This window comes from Musa acuminata, chromosome BXJ2-7 (assembly GCF_036884655.1).
Source record: "Musa acuminata AAA Group cultivar baxijiao chromosome BXJ2-7, Cavendish_Baxijiao_AAA, whole genome shotgun sequence".
NCBI classification, from domain to species: Eukaryota; Viridiplantae; Streptophyta; class Magnoliopsida; order Zingiberales; family Musaceae; genus Musa; species Musa acuminata.
Window position 1 is genome coordinate 30,990,208 of NC_088344.1, and position 22,070 is coordinate 31,012,277.

At 41.2% G+C, this 22,070-nt stretch overlaps 1 protein-coding gene across 1 annotated transcript; it reads right to left on the reverse strand.

Annotated features, from left to right (window-relative positions):
* Positions 1-77: 77 nt before the first annotated feature.
* LOC103992224 (ubiquitin carboxyl-terminal hydrolase 16) lies at positions 78-20,147 on the reverse strand. Its single transcript, XM_009411847.3, has 11 exons — positions 19,528-20,147; positions 15,681-16,797; positions 15,451-15,539; positions 14,482-14,567; positions 14,236-14,398; positions 3,501-3,621; positions 3,221-3,378; positions 1,854-1,938; positions 1,485-1,694; positions 943-1,004; positions 78-868 (listed from the first exon to the last, which is right to left on the reverse strand). Exons 1-11 carry the CDS (start codon positions 19,875-19,877, stop codon positions 169-171), a joined length of 3,141 nt encoding a protein of 1,046 aa, XP_009410122.2. The 5' UTR covers positions 19,878-20,147; the 3' UTR covers positions 78-168.
* Positions 20,148-22,070: the final 1,923 nt, after the last annotated feature.

Genomic DNA, 22,070 nt, shown 5'->3' on the forward strand with positions numbered 1-22,070 from the left:
GTTGAACATGTAATGGATATAATCTTTTGTAGATTCAGAGAAAACAAGAGCTGTGGACAATAATTAACGTAGAAAGAGACCAAAAAAAACCTACTATCTTCCCTTTTTCCATTTCCTTTAAACTGCCCATAATACAACCTAATTAATTTTCTCTACAACCCAAACAGATCAATAAAATGTTTGGGCAGTTCTTTCACTAGTCGGTCTTCTCAATAATATACCAGACTTCACATTATTTGGGCTAATCCAGTCGGTCACTAACGTCCTAGTGTGTTCTGTCGAGTTTATACAATGTTCTCTTTCATCAGAATACAGTGAGGATGGGTTCCCATTGCTGTCATGCTTGATGCGGTCGTACCGCTCAGCCTCCACTTGATCGGTTTCCCTGCCGGAACAACTAGCATTCGACCCAGAATCGTTGCTGCTGGGGAGATCAGGCAGTGATCCATTTAAGACTGCTTTTGAGGAACGCACCGATCCCCGAGGAGAATGAGCGAATCCATCAGAATCTTCAAAGATTCTTAGGGGGCTATTCAGGTTGATACTGTCCGATTCTCCCGACATGTGCTCCCAGTACTCTTCAAAACTTGTCGAGTCCCTTGTGCTCTCTGTGCTACAGGAGGAACCTTCATCGAAAAGAGAGGAACTGTCGCTGGAAGAATCAATCAAGGGAAGACGGAGTCTCTCACTCAACATATCTGATGAGTGAGAACTGGACTGGTCACCAATTATCCGAGGTGGGTAAAGGTAATGTGCAACCGATGAACCACCAGGCTTTCCCTTGATTTCCTTGCTTCTGGGCTTCTTTGCGTGTGGAAGATCCTGGGCCATTGCTTTTCTTACGGAGCTTGGAGCACGTGGCGAACACCTAATTTTAAATGTTTCACTGAGAATTTAAGAAACCCAATCGAATCAAAGAATGCAAAGCACATTTGACTCTACCTGGCATAAAGAAGCATGTATGCACCTTTCGATAAGACCTTATCAAGCTCCATGGGTTTTACCTGAGCAAAAAATAAAAATAATCAAGGTACTTCATTGTTAGATAAACATATACACCATGATGACATCCATAGCTTTGTTTTATTTTACGGATTGTATCAAAAGTTTATGAAAGGTCACATGATCATTAGGAAGATCAAATGAAGCAAAGATAAAGAATATGCAATTTGAACCGTCATTATACTACGATGAGCAACTACGAAACATAGGCTTTGAAGATATAAGAGGTAACTTTCTATTGCATAAATCACTCTTATATTGTGTAATAAGCACTATCTTCATCATTTTACGTGAAGTTATAGTTGCCAACTAAAACATAGAACTAAAAACATATTGTAGCTCTGTTCCAAATCAAATATGACAATTTGCTTAGAATAATTTAGATGATTCCAACAAGATTTAATGCATTCTCCATTTAGTACCTTAATAAGTTTGTAAAAACCGGCCCTTCAATCAGGGCAAGAATTTAACAAGAAGAATACCTCACTATCATTGGTCTCGTACCACTTGCCTTGCGTATCCTTCACATAGCAGACATAGTGACCAGAAAAGGAAGCATTCATGACATCTATGTGAACAATTACTGCATACAGACGGTAAACAGGGGACTTGTCATCTCCGCTCATGTAAGGAGCTAAATTAAGGTACTCGGGGAACCGAACATCTTTATTGAGTTTGCCAAATTTACCAGACTGCATAAAGAATAAAAGACAATCTAAGTAACAAAATTGACGATAGAGAAAGATACTGATTCCAAATAAAACAATGAGCAAATTGGCAGAATCACTTTTACTAATTTAAAAGCTGAATACATCTATAAGAAGTGAAAGGTTTTGCTTATGAGAAATTACCTGAAATCGTTTCAACACGATGGTCAAAACATTGGGAGCCTCCAGTATTGTCAATCTCTTTTTTGCTCGCTCGTAAGACTTGCATCTTATAAGAATAGAAAATATGCAGTATAAGATAACCAAAAAAAATGTCTCTTAGTTTATAGTTAACGCTATCATTGCAGCAGAACATGTAAAAGAATATCAAAATACTCGCATTAGAATGCAGAATTCACCATGATGTAAAAATTTGTGTCCCCTCTAGGTCAGGATGGGCTATGTCAGAACAAGTTTCACATAAAAAAATTGAGCTGGCAATCACCTTGGTCACTATCATTATGGTCAGAAGAATATAACCAATCAGGATCTAATACAGTGGTCATGGTCATATCTGATTTGCATGGCAAAGCTTATATTTAGGGGAAAAAGAATTAGTCTTAACTAATCATTTTCTTATGAACTTCATGTTAAATGTAAGCCACTCCAACTGACTTAAGCACCCAGGTTGCAGACCAACCTTAACAGGAGAGACCTTGAAACTCAATTTGAAGATACTTCATTATGGTAATAAATTAAACATAGTTGTGATGTACCATCCGGTATCTTTTTTGTAATTCTGATTTCTTTGCTGACTCGTGAGGGGATACAAGTTTCTTTATAGAGCCCTAATGACCAGTAGTATTTGTCACGACTTCAGGATCTGAAATATCATCAAGGCATGTTAAGTTGGCCAACAGAAATCATTGTCAATGTAGCATAACTGACCCTTGAAAATCCTCATTGTAGACTTTACATATTTCCCTTGCTCGGGCTATTTCTCTATCCCATTATGCCATATACTCAAATACCAGCTAGAATAGTATTGAAATATTTAAAGCGCTATACTTATGAGTTGAATATGCTCATAGGGAAGAAACTGTCGTAATAATAATCAAAGTTTCTTTTTCATCCGCTAAAGATGTAATTCAAAGCAAGGCTCCTAATTTTGCGTATTGGTACTGTATCAAGCCCGGTACCAATTTGTAACAGGCGTATGAATGTCAGAACGCCTGTATGTATTGATTTAAAAAAAAACACTAAAAAGACTAGAGAAAACAAAGTGGTACAGAGCCTGCATAGCCCTGTACCAGATAGTGCTGTCCATGTACGAAGTGGTACCGACCATGTACCAAAGGTACCAGGCAGTACAGGGTCTGTAGTCTGTACCACATCAGTCCCAAAATGTACCACCCAGTTTTCACAGATCTGTGTACCTGTAACCTGTCAATGCAGTAAATATCACTCATCCATACTGAATCATGCAGTATTGCAAACCTTGATTCAAAGACTGATGTTAAAAATGGAGCATGTCCAATTTGATCAATTCTAAAACATAAAAAGAAACCAACCTGTCACACTCATACTTGTTCTCCCCATCCAAAATTTCTATAGATGTAAAACGGAGAAGTGCTTCATCAAGAGTAGCAATGTTGCCATCGATCTCAACAGTAACATCCATCATTCTTTCACATCGCTCAGACTTGCCCTTACATCTGCTGCACCTTATCTGCATTAGTTAACCATCAACCACTAACCAGTTAGTTGTTAGCTAGCTACAATGTCATGAATAAATATTTCTAAGGAACAGTTTTAATAACATAGACAAGAAAATTTTACAAATTAGATTACCTTAGATCGCAAGTAACCACCAAAAATTTGTTGTATAAGTGTTGTTTCGTCTGCCAATAAACCATCTGGTTTTTTTCTAGCTTCCTTTAAGCAAGCTGATTGCATGCAATCGATAGCATACCTGCCAAAATATATGAATAAAGTGAATTCTCCTAAATGTTAGCAACATTGGAAAAGCAAGCATATGTAATCACCACAAGATATTCTCATGATCAAGTAATTTCTAATAAGCATGATCAATTCAGTTATTAGTATGTGATACATAGAATAACCTTGTAATTAAACCTACTTTAAAATAATCAGACAACATGAACTACTGTTGATAACTAGAGGTTTGAAAACAAAGTGAACTAGACAAAGTTAACACAGGAATTTCAATATTATGTATGCACAATGTCTTTGATGCCAACTAATGCAGACCTATTATGTAGATGCATGGAGAACAGAAACAAATTCAAAGTCGAGCAGAACTCAGGTAGTTAGTAAGCAAAATATAACTAAGATTCAGCACAGAGAAAAAGAAACAGTCCCAATGAGACTACTCAACCCAAACAACTATGATTAACAGCAACAAAGGATTTTACAAGAAACTGAAAAATAAGAAAAAAAATTTAAATCAAAATGATTAGGAGAACAAGGATCTATGCTGTGCGCTACGATAAGAGGTATTAATGATTAATTGGCAGTACAAGTACAAGCTTAGGTCTCACCAGGAAAAGAATTACAACAGTTACACTGTATCTACAAAAGACTTTCTCCATGAAGGGTGCGATTTCTCAATGTGTAGGTCTCTAATAGTAAGGGCAGCAAATCAACAGTAGATGTAAGAAAGAAGGAAGGGAGTGGTGGAAGACAAGGAACTAAGGAAACGATTAGAAGTAGAATGAACTAAACTGCAAAAGAGGGGATAAAGTCACTCTTAAAAAGACATAAAATCTGAACAAATTTATTTTCTGCACCCGTTAGGCCAGTTGTCATCCCCTTTTAAGTGCTTTGCCAATAATGAAACAGAGTCCTAATAAATCCAATCTTATTTGATTAGTTAAAAACCAACAAATTTAAACTTATGATGATCAAGTGGAAAAGGAGTCAAATCCAATCTAATCTTATTTGATCATTGCAAAATACTTAAATCAAACCATCCAACAATCCTTAAATCATGAAGTATCTATAAAAGAATCTCACCTAAATCTAGTGCTCCAAATAAAGATAAAACAAAATATAACTTGATGTGAACAACCCCAAATCTAGGTGATCATAGATTGATTATGAGCTTTCATTATAGTCCCAAAAAGAAGAAAAAAGGTGGGAAGAAAAATTAACCTAAAAATGTGTATTTCCAAGCAAGGATCGTCATTTCGATTACCAGACGTGTTTTGGTAATCGAGTCAGGCCAGTACATACTAGTCAATACTGGTACCGTGTTGTCACGAACTTAGCTGAAATTGCCTAAGTCATGAGGCACCTTTACGACAAAGTCACGGACTTAACAAGAGTTGCCTAAATCGTTACCCTTGCACCAACTTCTCGGACTTAGTTGGGATTGTCTAAGACATGATGCACCCTTGTGATATGCGTCCGCAAAGGATCAGCCAATTTACAACCTCGCTTAGGTCCCGTAGGACCTGTAAAAAGAGAAAGTTGATTAGTTCGAAAGCAAGCGATGGACAAGTCCTGACATCTCGCAAAGAGAGAAGCTTTACAAGCACTTTGAGTGCAAGAGAGAAAAGAGAGGAAAAAGAAAACAAGGACTTTAGAAGGCAAAACGAACAGTCGCAAGTCCACAAATGATTGATCACTGGGTGTCGGGCGCGATGGCAAGTTCCCGTCAAGTTAACGTGCGAACTTGTGTTCACCGATCAAGGTGCAACATTATCCTGAAGCCCCATCCCTCCTGGTGCCACGCGAGGGGTTCTATGGTGCTGAGATGACTAACGTTTCGCGTGCGGCTACGGCGGCAAAAAACAGGCCATGGCACGTGAAAACGAAGCCATTTTGGGGCAGTTTTGCCCGACACGGTAAGCAATTACACTACAGCATTGAGAACTATAGTTGCTTACATTTTTCAAGCAAAAACATACAAAACCAAGGAAAAACATGCTGCTAAGCATCTGAACAAGCATGCAAAAGCGATAAACGGTTCATTGAGCGAAGATGTTGCAGATGTGCAATGACTATTCGTGACATTCTCCCCCACTTAAATTGTCGATGTCGTCGTCGACACTTGTTGGTAGGATTTGATGACTACTTCGTGTCGTAGGGCATCTTCAGGCTCCCAACTGGCTTCTGTTCGAGAAAGTTTTCGTCACTTCATCAGGTATTCGGTTTGCTCCACTTCGTCGGGTAGTTTTGTCTTGTGCTCCGCTAAAATTATTTCAACTCGCTTCTCGTAGGAGGCTCTAATGGGGGGTAGTCGAGTTGGAATGCTTCAAGAAACATCTTGCGAATCTAAAGTGGTAGGCTTTCAAGTTGCTTGCGTGAAAGACATTGTGAATTTTGAGCCACACCGACAGTTGCAACTTGTAGGAGATATTGTCTACCGTGCCGATGATTGAGAAGGGTCCTTCGTACTTGTGCACCAATCCCTTGTGTACTTTTTGCCTGGAGAACTAGAGTGATGTTGGTTGAAGCTTTACCAACACCAAGTCGCCCACTTTAAACTCTTATGGTCGTCTTCCCAAGTCTACCCACTTGTTCATCTTTTTGGTCATCTTCTCCAAGTAAACTCACACAATATTTGCATTTTAGTGTCATTCCTTCACCAAGTGATATGCTGACGCCTACTCTCGGTATACCCGATCGCCAAGGTGTGAGGAGTCAACGATTGTTGTCCCTTAATGACTTTGAAGGGGCTCTTGTTGAACTCAGAGCTCCGCTACAAGTTGTAGAAGAATTAGGCAATGTCCAACAGCTTAACCTAATCCCGTTGGTTGGCACTCACATAGTGCCGAAGATATTGCTCAATGAACGAATTTATTCTTTCAGTTTGGTCATCCATCTGGCGGTGGAGGCCTATGGAGAAGTATAACTTGGACCTTAGCAATTTGAATAGCTTGGTCCAAAATCGTCCTAAGAACCGAGCATCTCGATCACTAATGATATTATGCGGGACTCCCCAATACTTCACCACATTCTTCATCATCAACTTGGCTGCCTCCTCTACTGAATAGTGTAGGGGTGCAACAATGAATGTTGCATACTTCGCAAACCGATTAACCACCACGAGTATCGACTCGAGTCCCCCCACTGCCAGCAAGCTTGACATGAAGTCTAAGGAAATGCTCACCCACGACCTTTCCGATACGGGCAACGACTTCAAAATTCCCACCGGCTTCCACTGCTCTACCTTATCTTGTTGGCAAGTAAGACACGTTCGAACATATTCCTCCACATTAGTCTCCATCTTTGGTGGCCCTCTCCACGAGAGCTAATGTTCGGTGAATATCCGGATGTCTAGCCCAAAGGGAATTGTAACACTCTCTTAAGAGTTCACGCCTCAAATTGTTTGCTCAAGGAACATAAACTCTATTCCCTTTTATGTAGACAAGTCCCTATTGGCCCCAAAATCATCGTGCCTTGCCTTCTTTGATTGCATCAGGGTTACTGCATGGGGATCACTGTGCAGTCCATCCCAGATCCTAGAAAGGAAGTTGAAGTGCAACTTACTTGCTTGGCCTCCACCCTCCAGCTGCATGGCATTCACCAGCTCCACTTTCTAACTCAATGCAACGGCCACGACATTTGCTCTTCCAAGCTTATACTTCATTGCCATATTAAACTCAGCTAGGAAGTCCTGTCATCGTACTTGCTTTGGGAAGAGTTTCTTTTGAGTTTGCAAGTAACTCAACGCGATATTATTCGTCCTCAACACAAATCACGATCCGAGAAGGTAGTGTCGCCAAACTCGTAGATAGTGAACCACCGCTATCATCTCTTTCTCGTGCATCGAATACCGCCGCTTGGTCTCGTTGAGCTTAGGGCTCTCGTAGGCCACCCGGTGACCCTCCTGCATAAGTACTCTCCCAGTAGCGAAGTATGAAGCATCTGTATGGACTTCAAAGGGTTTCCCATAGTCCAATAATTTGAGCATCGATTCTTCCAACACAGCAGCCTTTAGATCTTGGAATGTCGCTTCACATTTGTTGGACCATCACTAAGGCTGCTCCATCTTCAGCAACTCCATCAGTGGAGTTGCGCGCTTCAAATACCCAGACATAAAGCACCGATAGTAGTTGATGAAACCAAGGAAGGATCTCAGCTCCGCCACCTTTGGTGTTCACCATTCCGCCATAGCATGCACCTTTAATTTATCTATCTGAATGGAATCGTCATCCGATTCAATGCCCCAAGAACAAAGTCTCCGTCTAAGCAAAGTAGTACTTCTCCCTTTTCACGAATAATGTTTTCTCTCTAAGGACCTTGAAAATTGTTCAAAGGTGCTCAACATGCACCTCGAGCGTTTGGTTGTGGACGACGATGTCATCTAAGTAGATGACCACAAACTTGTCCAAATACTGCTTGGATAGTTGGTTCATAAGAGTACAGAATGTGGCTAGAGCATTGGTTAAGCCAAAAGGCATCACTAAGAATTTGAATGCTCCATACCTGGTTACATAGGTAGTCTTCACTTTGTTGCCTTCAGCAATGTGCACCTGCCAGTACCCCGACCGAAGATCGAGTTTTAAGAAATACTTTGCTTTGCCCAATTGATCAAACAAGTCAGTGATGAGTAAGATGGGATACTTTTCTTCATCGTCACCTTATTTAGGGCCTGATAGTCGAAGCATAATCAAATGCTGCCATCTTGTTTCTTTTGGAAGAGGAATGGAGCTCCGAATGGTGCTTTTGAACTGCGGATGAGACCACGCTTAGCAGTTCATCTAATTGCTTCTTGCGCTCTGCCAACTCTGGAGGGGCCATGCAATGTGGTGGTCTCGCTGGAGGCTTCACTCTTGACTCCAGCTCGATATGATGATCCACGCCTTTGCATGGTGGCAGAGTTTTTGACAACTCGGGCAACATAGCATCTATGAACTCCTTTAAAATGCTTGCCACCACAGCAGGTTCATGAATGACCTCCTCATCAAGTGGCTCCAGCTTTACAACAACCACGAAGGTTAAATCTCTTTTTTGCACCCCTTTCTTCAGTTGTAATGCTAATATTAGTAGTCGGTCCTTGACTACTCGAGAAATAGAAAACATGCAGGGGTCTTCACCTCCCATTAGACATAGGGAGTTTAGGAACGACATTGGCACCAACTTCGCCGCATACATAAACTTCATTCTGAGAATCACTTGGAAATCGTCTAGTGGCACCACCATCATATTTGTGCTTCCGCTCCATGTCCCGATCTTGATGGGTACTGCCTTTGCTAGTCCGGAGATCCGCATAGCCTCCGAGTTCACTGCCTTCATCTGACTTGGGTTCTTCTCCAAGTTTAGCCCAAGTCGCCTTACTTCTCTATCGGCAATGAAATTGTGGGTGGTGCTTGTGTCAACCATCGCACGGGTTGTTCGGCCATTGAGTTTGATGTCCACGTACATCAGCTCGCTGCTCCCTGTTTTTTGTGGCTTCATCTTCAAGTTCTCCCTCACTTGACCCCGTAACGCATTTAACAAACACATTGCTTCCATCCGGGGTCCTTACGACTCCTCATCGCTGTTGCCGGATTCCGAACTACTTGAACTAGGAGCGACGGCTTTGCCCATTTTGGGCCGAGGGGGGTGGGGTGGTGGTGGTGGGGGGTTAAAGCATTGGGTGCTTGTTTCTATGGACAGTCCCTCACCATGTACAGTCCTCCGCACAAGAAGCATCCGCTAGATTTTGAGGACTTTCCTTTTAAGCTTGACCCTTTGTGGGAACTCTTCTTCCTTTGTTCACCCTTGAACTCCTTTACTCGAGAATATTTTGCTAGTCATATGTGCCCTGCAAGCCAATCACGTAAGTGATGACACGTATAACATGATACGTACTCTTTTTGTTTATTATTTATTTGACATTTTTCTCATTTTATATTGCCTATTACATGTATTATGATGTTCATGGATCTATACAATGGAAATCGGATCGTGATGAGATCACGATAATGAGACAGCTTCGCCTTTAAATACAAACCCTAAATAATTTCGATCATAGGTCACTCAAGAGGGACATCGAGATGACCAGATAGACTGGTGTGTGGTATACTCGTCCATATGATAGAGGTAGTTGGTCTCATAGCTGCTCTGTGAGGACACTAGGGATACCACGCTGGTGCTCATTGGAGAATGAGTTCACTGATTGATCCGCTCACGGAATGTTGGATGATTGATGATACCTCATTATCAGACAGAAATTATGTCATCCCAATGGTGTATCTGGTCCTTAGACTTGAAACACCAAGGATGTCCAGTATGAGTACTCCACTCTTTGATACTGGACTTATTAGCCTGGTAGTTCCAGATCTAGCACAACCAATCATCGGGAGTAGCAGCCACCTTACAAGGGCTATTGAGTATCGATAGAGGATCATCAACTCTCGGTGTCATGAGAGGAATATCACATGTGTTCTTACTCAAGCAAATCCCTGGCTAGGGTTATTCAGATTGAGAGGGAAAGAATTCTTCGGGAGAATCCGATTAGAGCGAAACTCGAGTACAGACCGTATGGGCCTGACAGCACCATGCCCGGTATACAATCTCTGGGATATTAGATAGATAAGAACTATAGATACACGGTAACTGAGGACAGACAGGTCTAATAGGTTGGATTCCCTTGTATCATTAGGGGACTGCGGCGTAGTGGCCTAATACGTCCGCAGTCGATGAGTCGAGTGAATTATTATAGAGATAATAATTCACTGAGTTAGAATGAGTTCTGATAGGTATGACTTACGGCCAGCTTGATATTGGGCCTAGAAGGTCACACACATATGATAGGTATTGCGACGAGTAGAGGTTCAAATATAAGATATCTGTCGGAACCCCTATTTTATTAGATATCCAATAAGCCCCTGAATTATTGGATCTTATGGATGAGATCCAATAAGAGCCAATGAGAGATTATTGGATAGAGACCCACTAATCTAAGAGGCTTGGGTAGTCGGAAGGAGATCCAGTACCCAATAGTGCAAAATTCATTAAGGTTAAGTTGACAGTGGGCCTCTATAAATAGGAGAGAACCAAAAGGCCATAAGCTAAACCCCTTTTTGGCTGCCACCTCATATTCTCTTCTCCCACTCTCCTCAGCCAACAGCCCCTGTTTAGGGCGTGTGGACAGTAAGAAGAGTCGGCCCCTTCTTGATTGCGTGGTGCGTGCAGCGAGAAAATTTGAGCCACGATTTGAGGAGCATCTTCACAACCCTTGCCATGTGAATCACCGCTAGAGAGGACAATTGACCTCCTTCATCCTCTCCCATAATTGTATCTGCAGGTTTTCAGGGATATACGATCTCCCTAGGTAACACACATCCCTTAACACGCGTGAGTTTTCGGTTTTGAGGGTTTTTGCACACTAATCTTCGCACGACGATAAAAAACTATTTTCTGTGGAAATCTAAGACGTTTGTTTTCTGTTCATCCACTACGTGTGTGATGTCGCCCCAGGTTTCCCAACATAATTCAGTGAGCGATCTCCTGAACATTGTTTCTTTTTTCCATGGGTCATTCGAGGAAACAAAGTTAGTGAGCCTTTTCACGGCCGCAATTGCCCTGATTACATCGGTGACATTCCTTGGATGCAATTCCTGTTGTGTCAACAGCTTCAAGCCATCAAGGAAGCTGAATAACTTATCTTTTCGGACATGTCCTATATGTCCAATATCAATACGAAAAATTGTTTCATATAGTCTTGAATGGAAGTACTTTGGCGGAGTTGTCTCAACTTCCTCTTTGCAACGAACTCTGTGTTCTCGAGTAGGAACTGAGTTCTCAACTCTCGCTTCAAGTTCTCCCATGCGTCCACTCGACATCAACTTTATTGGATCTCCTCCCAATGGGTTTGTCACTAAAGTTTTGCATCCTCATTCAGATATATAGTTACTATCGAAACTTTGGTATCTTCATAATCAGGTCTTCTAGCTCGAAAGTACTGCTCCATTTCGAACAAGAAATTCTTGAGCTATTTTGCATTCCTGGCACCGCCTTAGCAATGAGGCTCAAGTGCCCTCAAGTTGTGTGGCAACACAACGCGGGTGTTGCTCCCTCCCGCATTTAGTGCCCTTATGAACAATTTCACTCTAGAAGTGAGTTTCACCACCACTTAGTGCAGATGTTGCACGAAATCTACCATGACTTAGTGCAGATGTTGCACGAAGTCTTCGGTGTTTTCTGTCAGTCGATCGACTAGGGACTCAACCTTGTCGATTCGAGATTTTAACTTCTTCTTGCGAGCTCTCTACCCCAAGAAGCCTTCATTGGGCATAGTAGAGTTCATCTAAACTCGTTTCAAAAACATCCAGGCGAGTTTCTGCCGTTGTGAGTATCTCCTTGTGGCTCTTTTTCCCGGTTGGCACTCCAGATTGTGCTTCCCCCACTCACAGAGATTAGCCAACTTCTCGCTCGTCATGTTCACCGTTGCGCTCCTCCTGAGTGGCCCCAACATGAGAGCAAGTTTACACTTGTAGCCCACTTGTGCTTGCTTGGGGCAATGGTCTAGCTTTCCCCATCTTGCTCGATTCACCACAATGCTTCGTCATGGCAAGATTACGAAGTTTCTTCGCTGTTTGCTCGAATTGCTTGTCCGCTCTGATACCACAATGTCACGAACTTAGCTGAAATTGCCTAAGTCATGAAGCATCCTTGTGGCAAAGTCACGAACTTAGCTGGAGTTGCCTAAGTCGTGGTGCACCCTTGCGCCAACTTCTCGGACTTAGTTGGGATCGCCTAAGTCATGACGCACTCTTGTGATATGCATCCGCAAAAGGTTAGCCAATTTACAACCTAAAGCAAAACATGTTGCCAAGCATCTGTACAAGCATGGAAAAGCAACGAACGGTTCGTTGAGCAAAGATGTTACGGGTGCACAATGACCGTTCATGACAATGTGTCACTAGTACGTATCAATGTTTCGGAGAGAAAGAAAAGAGGAAGAGAATGAAGAGGAAAAACAAGAGATGGTTGAGGAAGAGGAGGAACAGGAAGAGATGGAGTAAGAGGAACAAGAAGAGATGGTGGAGGAAGGAGGAAGAGGAAGAGAAGGGGCATACCTAGTAGGTGATTGTGTGAAAGGCAATGCATAGCGTGGTATCCTACGGGCAATTAGAACAATGGCAGGAAAAAGGGGGTGCATGATAGTGGTGTGTGGCAAGGTCACAACATGTGTGAGAAACGGGGCAGACTGTGCGAGAAACCCTACACCCTAGACCATTGTTTATTTCGTTTTTATAGTGGAAGACCGAACCGCCCAAAACAGGGGTGATCCACGTACTGATTCATGCCAAGATTAATACATACCGTCATTTCATACTGGTCCATGCTGAACATCATTCGTTGTTCCCATGTATGCAAGTAGAATTTGCTTCATGCCCCCACATGTACAGTGCAGCAACACAGCATGATACATGTCCCTATGCAAATAGCTAATTGGTGCAAGCAAAATTTACAATACCTAAATACTTGACCGACCTAATAAGACTAATTCAAGCTAACTCTAGACTGCATTTTGTCTCATCTTCATCGTTTTTTGTTCATGAACAACAACGGATAAGTTAGAAAGCAAGATTCGTAATTTCGTACTGTATCGACATTTCAAGCTTTGCTCGATACGGTATGATATGGGCGTACTGAGTGGTACACTAAGGTGTACCACTCGGTGTGTGTGTGTGTGTGTGTGTGTGTGTGTGTGTGTGTATATATATATAATAATAATAATAATAGGAGGCATACGCTGCCTCGACAATGTCGTCTCCTTTTCTTCTCCTCGTCACGTCAGATGAGGAGAAGACGCGGTTTCTCCTTATCTGCGACCGGCCTTCGACGAAGACGTTGAAGGCCACAGACGTTTCCGACCTTCGGCGAAGAATGCGGCAAAGGCCGTAGGCGTCTCTGGCATTCTACAAAGAACGCGGCGAAAAAGAAGCCGAGCCACCGCCTCTCTGTTACCTCCTAGATTGAGATCATCAAGGGAGGGCAACGTCGAATCGAGAAGCGTCGAGGTTCTCCCAATTCTCCCTCTTCTTCGAGCACCTTCTCCCTCTTCTCCCTCGACGCTTCTCCTTCCCTCGCCGCAGCCAGGCTAATACCACCCGGTAGCGAGCGGCGACGATCGAAATCGACTGTTACCAACTTGTTTTGAGCGGTAACGGTCGAAATATCAACCCTTACCGCCCGATACAGCCCTATATCGGACGATGCAGGGATCAACGTTGGGCGGTCTGCGTACCAGTTTGCCAGCAGACAGGTACGTATCGCCCGGTACAAGCGGTATCATTCAGTATTGTAATCCTTGTTAGAAAGAATAAAAAAAGGGGCAAAAAATCCATATTTGCATTCTGCACCCAAGAAGCATAAGACACATGAAACCAAGCACACTTGTGATCACCACAACCTTGATCATCCTGATTTGACACAAGCAAACAGAACCTTTATGCAGGCATGATAAATAATAATAGATAACGAGCAAGAAAATAAACTATCACATAAAACATTTTAGCATATAAGGGGCTATGTCAACCTGCTTCCTATTGATGATGCCCAGATAAAACTAATGATAAGGAAATTGCAAATTTATATGTAACATATGATTTTCCAAACTCACCTTAAAAACTCATGGGCATCTTCTTCTTGTCCATGGCCAAAATTACTTCCAATATTGTGTAAATGAGAGAGTATGCCAATGGGCGACAAAGGAGATCTCCCGTTTTTTACTAACATCACAAGACTTTCAAATTCACATGTAAAGCACCACTCTTTCTTTGGACCTAGTAATAATGGGAAAAAAGTTAAAAGAACTGCATTCTAAAGTAACAGAAAAACAACGAAGCAAAATGGAGAATACGCATACATATTCTGGAGTGAAGACCTTCAAGAAGATATGCAGTCAATGGCCGAGTAAATGTCAAGCACTGGAGAACAACATTTGCATAACAGCTGCAATCCACAAATAAACAAGTTTGAGGAGGAAAGTCAGTCGATTGATCACAATGATGGTTTCAACTTGTAGGTAGTTATATGCCACCATTATTAAATCATGAAATCATGAAGTATAATAGTCCTTATAATGTTTACCAAGTATACAATATCCACATAGCTCATCATATAACCAAACAATTTCTATCGTCTTAACAGTTCAGAAACCTATGAGAACATAGAGCTCTACATGGAACATGCAGAAATTCTTCATATCCCCATTTTGAGATATTGTGTATAGATAAGGTGAATTAGGCAAGTTGATCAGTAAACAATACATCAGCAAAAAGTAGGAGCTCCAAAGGGCTTCAAACCAATAGTTGATGTTGCACAAGTTGAGACTCGAGTTTTAATGAGTGAATAACAAAGGGCAGAATGATTATTGTAAGTAGAAAATAACTAAAGTAACAGGTAATTTTTTTTAACTAGAGAAACTAACATGATAACTTCAGCTAGCTTGTGACCACTAACAAGTAAAAATCTTTAACTAGAAAAACTAACATTATAACTTCAGCTAGCTCGTGACCAGTATCTTTGACAAAAAAATCCCTGAGCAGGCAAGATACAGAAAATGCATATAGTTGCATTTCAATTTACCTGGCCCCTGGCACATACCTGCTCATGTAACCACCATGGCCAGGCATAAGCAGAGCATGGATGATACGTTCATTGCTAACCATATTCACACACATGGCTGACATGCAAACTCATCAATCATCCTATTTCACTAGACTAGATATGAGGTAAAAAGAATAAGAAGCAGTGGCAATAATCTTAAAAGAACTGGAACATATAAGAATCAGCAAAAAGTAACAATGCATGTGGAGCAGCACTTGTTTGATACCTGTTTCCACAGTTAATTAGACCACAGGGACGCAATTCGATCTTGTCAGAGTTGTAAAGTTTGATGAAACGGTCATAAGGAAAAAGCATCTGCAAAATTAATATGAATTAGAGTAAGCCAAACAGAACCTAGGATAAGTGTAAGCAACTTAACGACAATAGACTGACATGCCCTCAAACAAATGCATGTCAGTCTATACCATTATGTTGATAACCAACAAGTTCTCTTACCAATTCGGAAGAGTAATGCCTTGAAATTTTAGATGTGACCTCCTTAACAACTCTTGTGTCAGATGTCGACATCCCATTTTGTAAAGAATCAAAAGTAGCAGGTGCTCCATTCGGTTTTTTAGGTGCATTACCAACCTTTGAGTATTTGTAAAGTACAACAGGGTGAGCACCACCATTTGATAATAATTGATCAGAAACAGATGCCAAAGATCCCAAAGTTCTGGACTTCAAGGACTGTAATTGAGTGTTCGTCCCATTAGCAACAGGTCCTGATGTTTTCATGTTTGAAGTAAGTGCCTCCTTGTGCTCTGATTGAGATTTTGCCTCCAATGAAGCAGATGCATAAGAATTTTCAGACTTTGAGGATGTGCGCAGATGAATCCCATTGCTAACTCTCAGAGGAGTGACCTCACCTTCACTGGCAACCTCAGAATGTTCAGTATTTGTATGATCAAGAGATGAGGTTGCTTTTGAGCCAGATAAGCCCCTCAACCTTGATTCATCTGCCTCCGTTTCAGATGCTGATGCCTTCTTTATATCACTGGAGCAACATGCATTATTTGTCGGAGAATTTGATATAGCAAGCTCAGGAGTTGCAGGATTTGTTGGATTTTCATAACTAGTATTGACCGCTGTTCTGAGGCTATTGGTAGGAATATCAAAAGATGAAGATTCTCCTACCCTATCATCATGTATTGGAAGTAGCTTGTCACTGGACAAAGCCTCGTCAGGAGTCCCAACACTATGAGAAAATGTTGAGTGACCAGGTACCAAGGAACCAGAAGTGCTTCCCAGACTATGTTCCAGTGAACCAGAAGTGCTTTCCTTTCCAGAAACATTCATAGAATTGCTTTCTTCATGTTTGTCTTCTCTGTTAAAACCACTAGAAGAAAATGTGGGATCAGATGCAGCAGGCCTCTTGGAAAATGCCTCAGCTGCTTTGGTGCTTAGTTCCTCTTTGTGCTCCAGATCCCTCTTGGGTAAACCAGAGCAGTCAGCTTGCTCTCCCTCGAGACCAGAAATATTTGATTCACCACCATGGTGATCACTTACAGGTGGTGGATGGCATTCATCCTTGTGGCCTTGTCTCCAATGAATAATCTGGCATTTGCCAGAGCTGCAATAAACAAGGAAACAAATTGTTGACTTTAAGCATGATCATCAATCTGCAATCTTTTCAAAAAGTCCAAGAATGGCACAATATTGCAGGATAGTCATTTGCAATACAGTACATATGTTTAATTTTTATATTACTATATCTGCATCAAGAAACAAGCAGAAAGCACCAATGAGTATATTCAGTAAACAAACTTTAGATTTAAATGGGTGAACTTAATAAACTTGTGAGGCAATCAATCAGTTTGTCCATTGCAAATCAGCAGATTTACAAATTTTAGCAGCTAAACATTATGTTATGACCATGTCAAATATCTATACTTCAGTTTCTGGTTTGGCAGTGGACTATGATTCCTAATGCTTAATTGAAAAGATAATATCTTGATGTCTCTGTTGAGACATTCTAACAGTTTCATAATTTATTGGTCTCAGGTTCGAGTCCATGTGCCAGTCTTGTCCGCTGTTTAACATAATGGAAGATAATATCCAGCTGATTTTGTATTATCATAGAATATCATTCTTCAAAAAACAATGAGACAAATCTTAAAAATGTCATGCTAAATTTGCATTTTTACAGATATTATCATCATCCTTGATGATGATTATTTGTTAAACTGTTTGTAAATCAGCATCAGCAGAATTTGAGTAATCTACCTCAATCCTCGAACTGCTGAAACCCAATTCACTCTTGTAAGGAAAATCCAAATCCACAACCAAACATCCAGGAACATAGACTTTGCATAAATCGAATGGAATGAAGTAAAGATAATTCAACCAGAACAAAATATGATGAAAAGATAAAAGGAAAAAATGTATCTGGCGAAGTTGGACCACATCAAACAGATATGAGGCATAAGAAATATACAGAGGCAAAAGAGAGCAAAAGCTGAACCCTGGAACCTAAAAATACTATAACAGATATTAATGAACTTTGGAAACTAACAATCGTGAAACGGTATAGAAAGATACTTGCTCAAACCGAGGATGAAAAGCTACCGAGTAATTGTAAATCTCAAAAGGGAAAAGGAATTTGTATTTTCCCAGGACTCAGTACTAGAACACCAAGTAGAAGTATGACAAAAAAAAAAACAGAGCAGTCTACTTTTTTTTTTTGCAATCAACGAGTGTTTTGAACACGATGCAAGAATTTTGCTAGATTTCTTCAGTGTGAATAATATATTTCTTTTCAACCATCAATAAGCAAGAAAAAGACAAAAGTCATGCAAAATTATTCAAGATCAAAACAAGTTAAATTAAAGACAAAAGGTGTCTTTTACTTCCACCACATCATGAACTGTCCGAAGTGATAATATTTTTGCACTCCCATCAGGTTTTTATCCCAACCACTGATTTCTTCTTTTACATGAAAAACCAATTTTTGGTTTGAAAAAGGCAATGCCTGACGGAAATTCAAAGTCTCCTATTTCATTTTTCTTGTGTCTTTTTCATTAATTACTGAGTTATTTAGACACCAACAACGACAACTTTGCGTCGACATTTACTTGAAATGAAAACAGATCACACAATCATCATGAGAAAGAGGTAGGTTAAATGTAAACAATGAAATAATTTGGGTTTTTGAAGTTAGGCCTTATGGGTTCACTGACTGATAGTACAACTTTTTCACTTGTTAATCACTGAGCAAGTAGTTCACCTATCTAAATACAATCAAGTAAAATTAGTCAGGTTTCTTTACCATCTTTATCAATATGACATGAGAGGACGTTTCTTGATCACATCTAACAACTCTAGATGGTTACACTCCATTAACTGGATAGAGGTGGATGACATGGCATCACATAAATATATCACGAGGAGATAGTCTAGAAAGGTATGAATTCTTCAAGGGGAAAAGTGGCAGAACATCTATAAATAGAAATGTACTTAGACAAATTATAAGAGCTTTCACTTTTAAAACAAATATCTCGATTCAACAAAGTCAACAATAACATGAGTGGTTATGTCTAGAAGTGTAAAGCCAGAAAACCCAAGTAGATCAGAGGTGCGAAGCACACTGTGACATGGAGAGCATTAACCTTGGATGCAGCACAAGAACTAAAAAAGGTTGAAGAAGCTAAGATATATTCCTTTGGTATCGCTAGCATATACACCACTACAAAATTGACACTCGTAAATTAAAAGAGGTAGTTGTTCTAACAACTAACATCATCCACAAAAATGAGGAGCCCAACACCTGACCTTGTCCAACCGCTTATAGCACACAAGACAATACTTCTCACAGTAAACAAGTACATGAGATTTCAGGTAGGAAAAAAAATTTTATTCGGTGCTCAGAGAAATAAGCTGTGCTGTATTTGACCAAAATTCCAACAGACTAATTGGTTTAGTTTAGGCTACCAACCATGAACTAAATATCTTTTCTATCACAAGTTAACAGCTTCCTAAACCCCAAGTTAACAGCTTCAGAAATTCGCCTTCCATCACAGGTTCAAAAAAAGTTCCAATTTCCCCAAATAAGGAATAGGAAAATCAACTCCAATCATCACCAATCTAGCTATACAGACCGCAACTAGTAACAAAATTAGAAGAAAAAAAGTAAAGATCCTTCAGATCTAAAATCTGGAGGTCCAAGCCGCATTGTCGCAAAATCATCAGAGAAACCAAAATCCGACAGAACAATTTTACGCCACAAATCAAATTATTCACAGAATACCTATAATTGAACGAAATTAACAGAATTGCAAGAAAGAGAGCAGTGGGGTCTACCAACCAGTATCTGACAGCTTTGCACCGGGCGCATCTCGCGGTGGCCGGGCTAAAGCACACGGGACACTCCGGCCACGCCGAGGTGTCTTTGGCAATCGTAGCAACAGAAGCAGTCGCAGTCGCAGTCGCAGCCGCAGCCGCAGCCGCAGCCGACGCGGCCGAGTAGGCGACCATCGCCTCCATCTCAGCCCGCGCGGTCTCCTCCGCCGCGAGCCGCACCAGCCGCCGGACCTCCGCCTGCCTCGCCGCGGCCAGCCGCCATCTCCTCCGTACCACGAGGGCGAACGCGGGGCCCAAGAGGAGGAGAACCAGCACCGCCGGTCCAGAGAGGCCTAGATCGCCGTGGAGGGGCATCTATCCGCCACCGTTCGCCGGCAAGAGGCTCTCGATCTCCAATCCCCTCCGTAGAGCCGGACGCCGCTCATAGATCCGCCGCCGGCTGCCACTCCGCAACCGACGACCGCGATTTCACCTGCCGGATCCTCTGACGGCAATCCCTTTTCGCCCAACCGCCGCCGTACGGTACTACCCTTCGCCGATTTCGCCTAATGGTGGGCGCGTGAGGGAGGAAACAAAGGCAATGGAAGAGCCAAGAGAGGGTAGAAGCGTTTTCGATTTTAATTAAGGGCAAATATAACAGAACAGAAGTTGCGGTGTTCTTGGCAACTTATTATAGTAATCCTTGTCCTGAGAAAATAAAATCCAGAATCTATTTCTTTCTATAAATAAAAACTAAAATCAATTCATTTTGTGCACTCATTAATTGGTTAATCCCCAATAAAATACTATATGTAAGCATGTATAATTTTACACACAAAGATGCTTTGTGTGTGACAAACGCAAATGCACAAAAAAGCATAAATAGTATGTCTCCTTAGATCATGCGCGATGTGTATTAACTTTCAATAAAGGACTAAAAAGCTTGTTTTATTTATATTTATAGGTGTGATTTAGACTACAGGAAAAAGGAGAAACTAACATTAGATATAGATCATTAATAGGAAAAGCGGTAGGCGGATTTGGGTCATCTCCGCGGTTGACTACGACCGAGCTGTTTGATGTGCCATGCGCGCATCTTAATTAACCTCACACGTGAATTTTTTAATTACTTAATCATTTATTTATGGTTGACAAATGAATTGTATTAACAAAGACAAAAGCAAAAACATTAATTAATAAGGCTGGTGAAATGTTTTCCGGGTACGGGGGGAAGGATAAGAATAAGGTGTTCTGGAGGAGTAATGCGGGAGTGGTCAGAGCAGTATTTGTCTCTCATTTTACGTATTAGTCCTCCAACAAGTAAAAATCCTCCCTCGGCCCGAAAAGAATTCCGGAAAGGTCTATTTCCACGCTGCTGAAGTCTACCCGACGGTCCACTTGCCTTGTAATTGGATTCGATGTTGATGACAGAGAGAGATGGTAAGGTGGCAGACAGACGAAGGGGGGTCACCGTCGCCTTGGACCGTGGTCGATCACGGCCGTCCGATGACCCGAGATCATTGACCTTTGACACGACATCGACCTCGGTTGCTCCTCGTCCGCATAGAACGTTGTGATCTCGACCGTCGGAAGACGTGCGGGGGCCGAAAGTTTGATCGGTCCGATTTTATTCTCCGGTCGGCATCAGAACCATTCTCAGCGTCGCGTGGATCCACGTCGGACGCGTGACTTTCGACGTGGCACGTGCCGACAGCGAATGGTGTGGTTCCCCCCCACAGAATAAGCTTGCCTGTGTCACAAACCTCAGGGAACACGACATGCCTCCTATGACGGTGGCACGAAGGCCGGGGCCCACCCAATTCGCCGCAGTGGATCTGCTGGAAATCTGACGGCGATGATTTCGCACCGTTTCCCAAGCGTTCTCTCGAAGCAATTTTGGCTTCCAGAGGACGCATTTCCGACAGTGGTGGGTGTCATTTATCGCACCAATTAACGGAAGAACGATTGGCATTAAAAAGGGTCATTACTGCGCTGCAAGGAGGAGAGGAGCAATAAATCCTATTGCCATTAAGATGATTTTACTTTATTTGATGAGCTTTTTCTATTTTTGATAAGCTGAATTCGTACCTAACATTTAAGAATTAGGTGGCGCATGCCATAAAGCTCCCTTTCCTGATCGTTTGGTGTGGAAATATAAATTATTCTCGTAATTAATTATTTTTAATATTTTGATTCATATTTTTTAAAAATTATATTGAGATCTCTATAAATATTTAATTCTATTTCTCCTCGTATCATCGAATTTGTTGACAGAAATACCATAGAGTTTATGCGATATTTTCATCGTTAAATATTTTAAGTATATGGATCCAAATATAATTTTTAAAAATATAATGATCGAGATATTAGGATAATTAATTATAATTTATAATTAAAAAAATATTAAAAAGTATATAATCTTTCATGAGATAAGTCAACTCAAATAAGAACATGAATCTTTAGCCACTAGCCTATGAATATGATGTAAAATTCATGTGATATAATTAATGCATCTCTCTATTGGAGTTATTGTATAGCAAGAATTTGCTGACCACAAATCGTCGCTCT

What these genes read in the sequence shown, in the direction of transcription:
- LOC103992224 (XM_009411847.3), bottom strand. Translation starts at nt 19,877, where the DNA reads ATGCCCCTCCACGGCGATCTAGGCCTCTCTGGACCGGCGGTGCTGGTT. An exon ending in GTGGTTACTTGCGATCTAAG is followed by an intron (nt 3,379 to 3,500) that starts GTAATCTAATTT and finishes TAACTAATGCAG; the next exon opens with ATAAGGTGCAGCAGATGTAA. An exon ending in AACAAGTATGAGTGTGACAG is followed by an intron (nt 1,939 to 3,220) that starts GTTGGTTTCTTT and finishes TATTCTTATAAG; the next exon opens with ATGCAAGTCTTACGAGCGAG.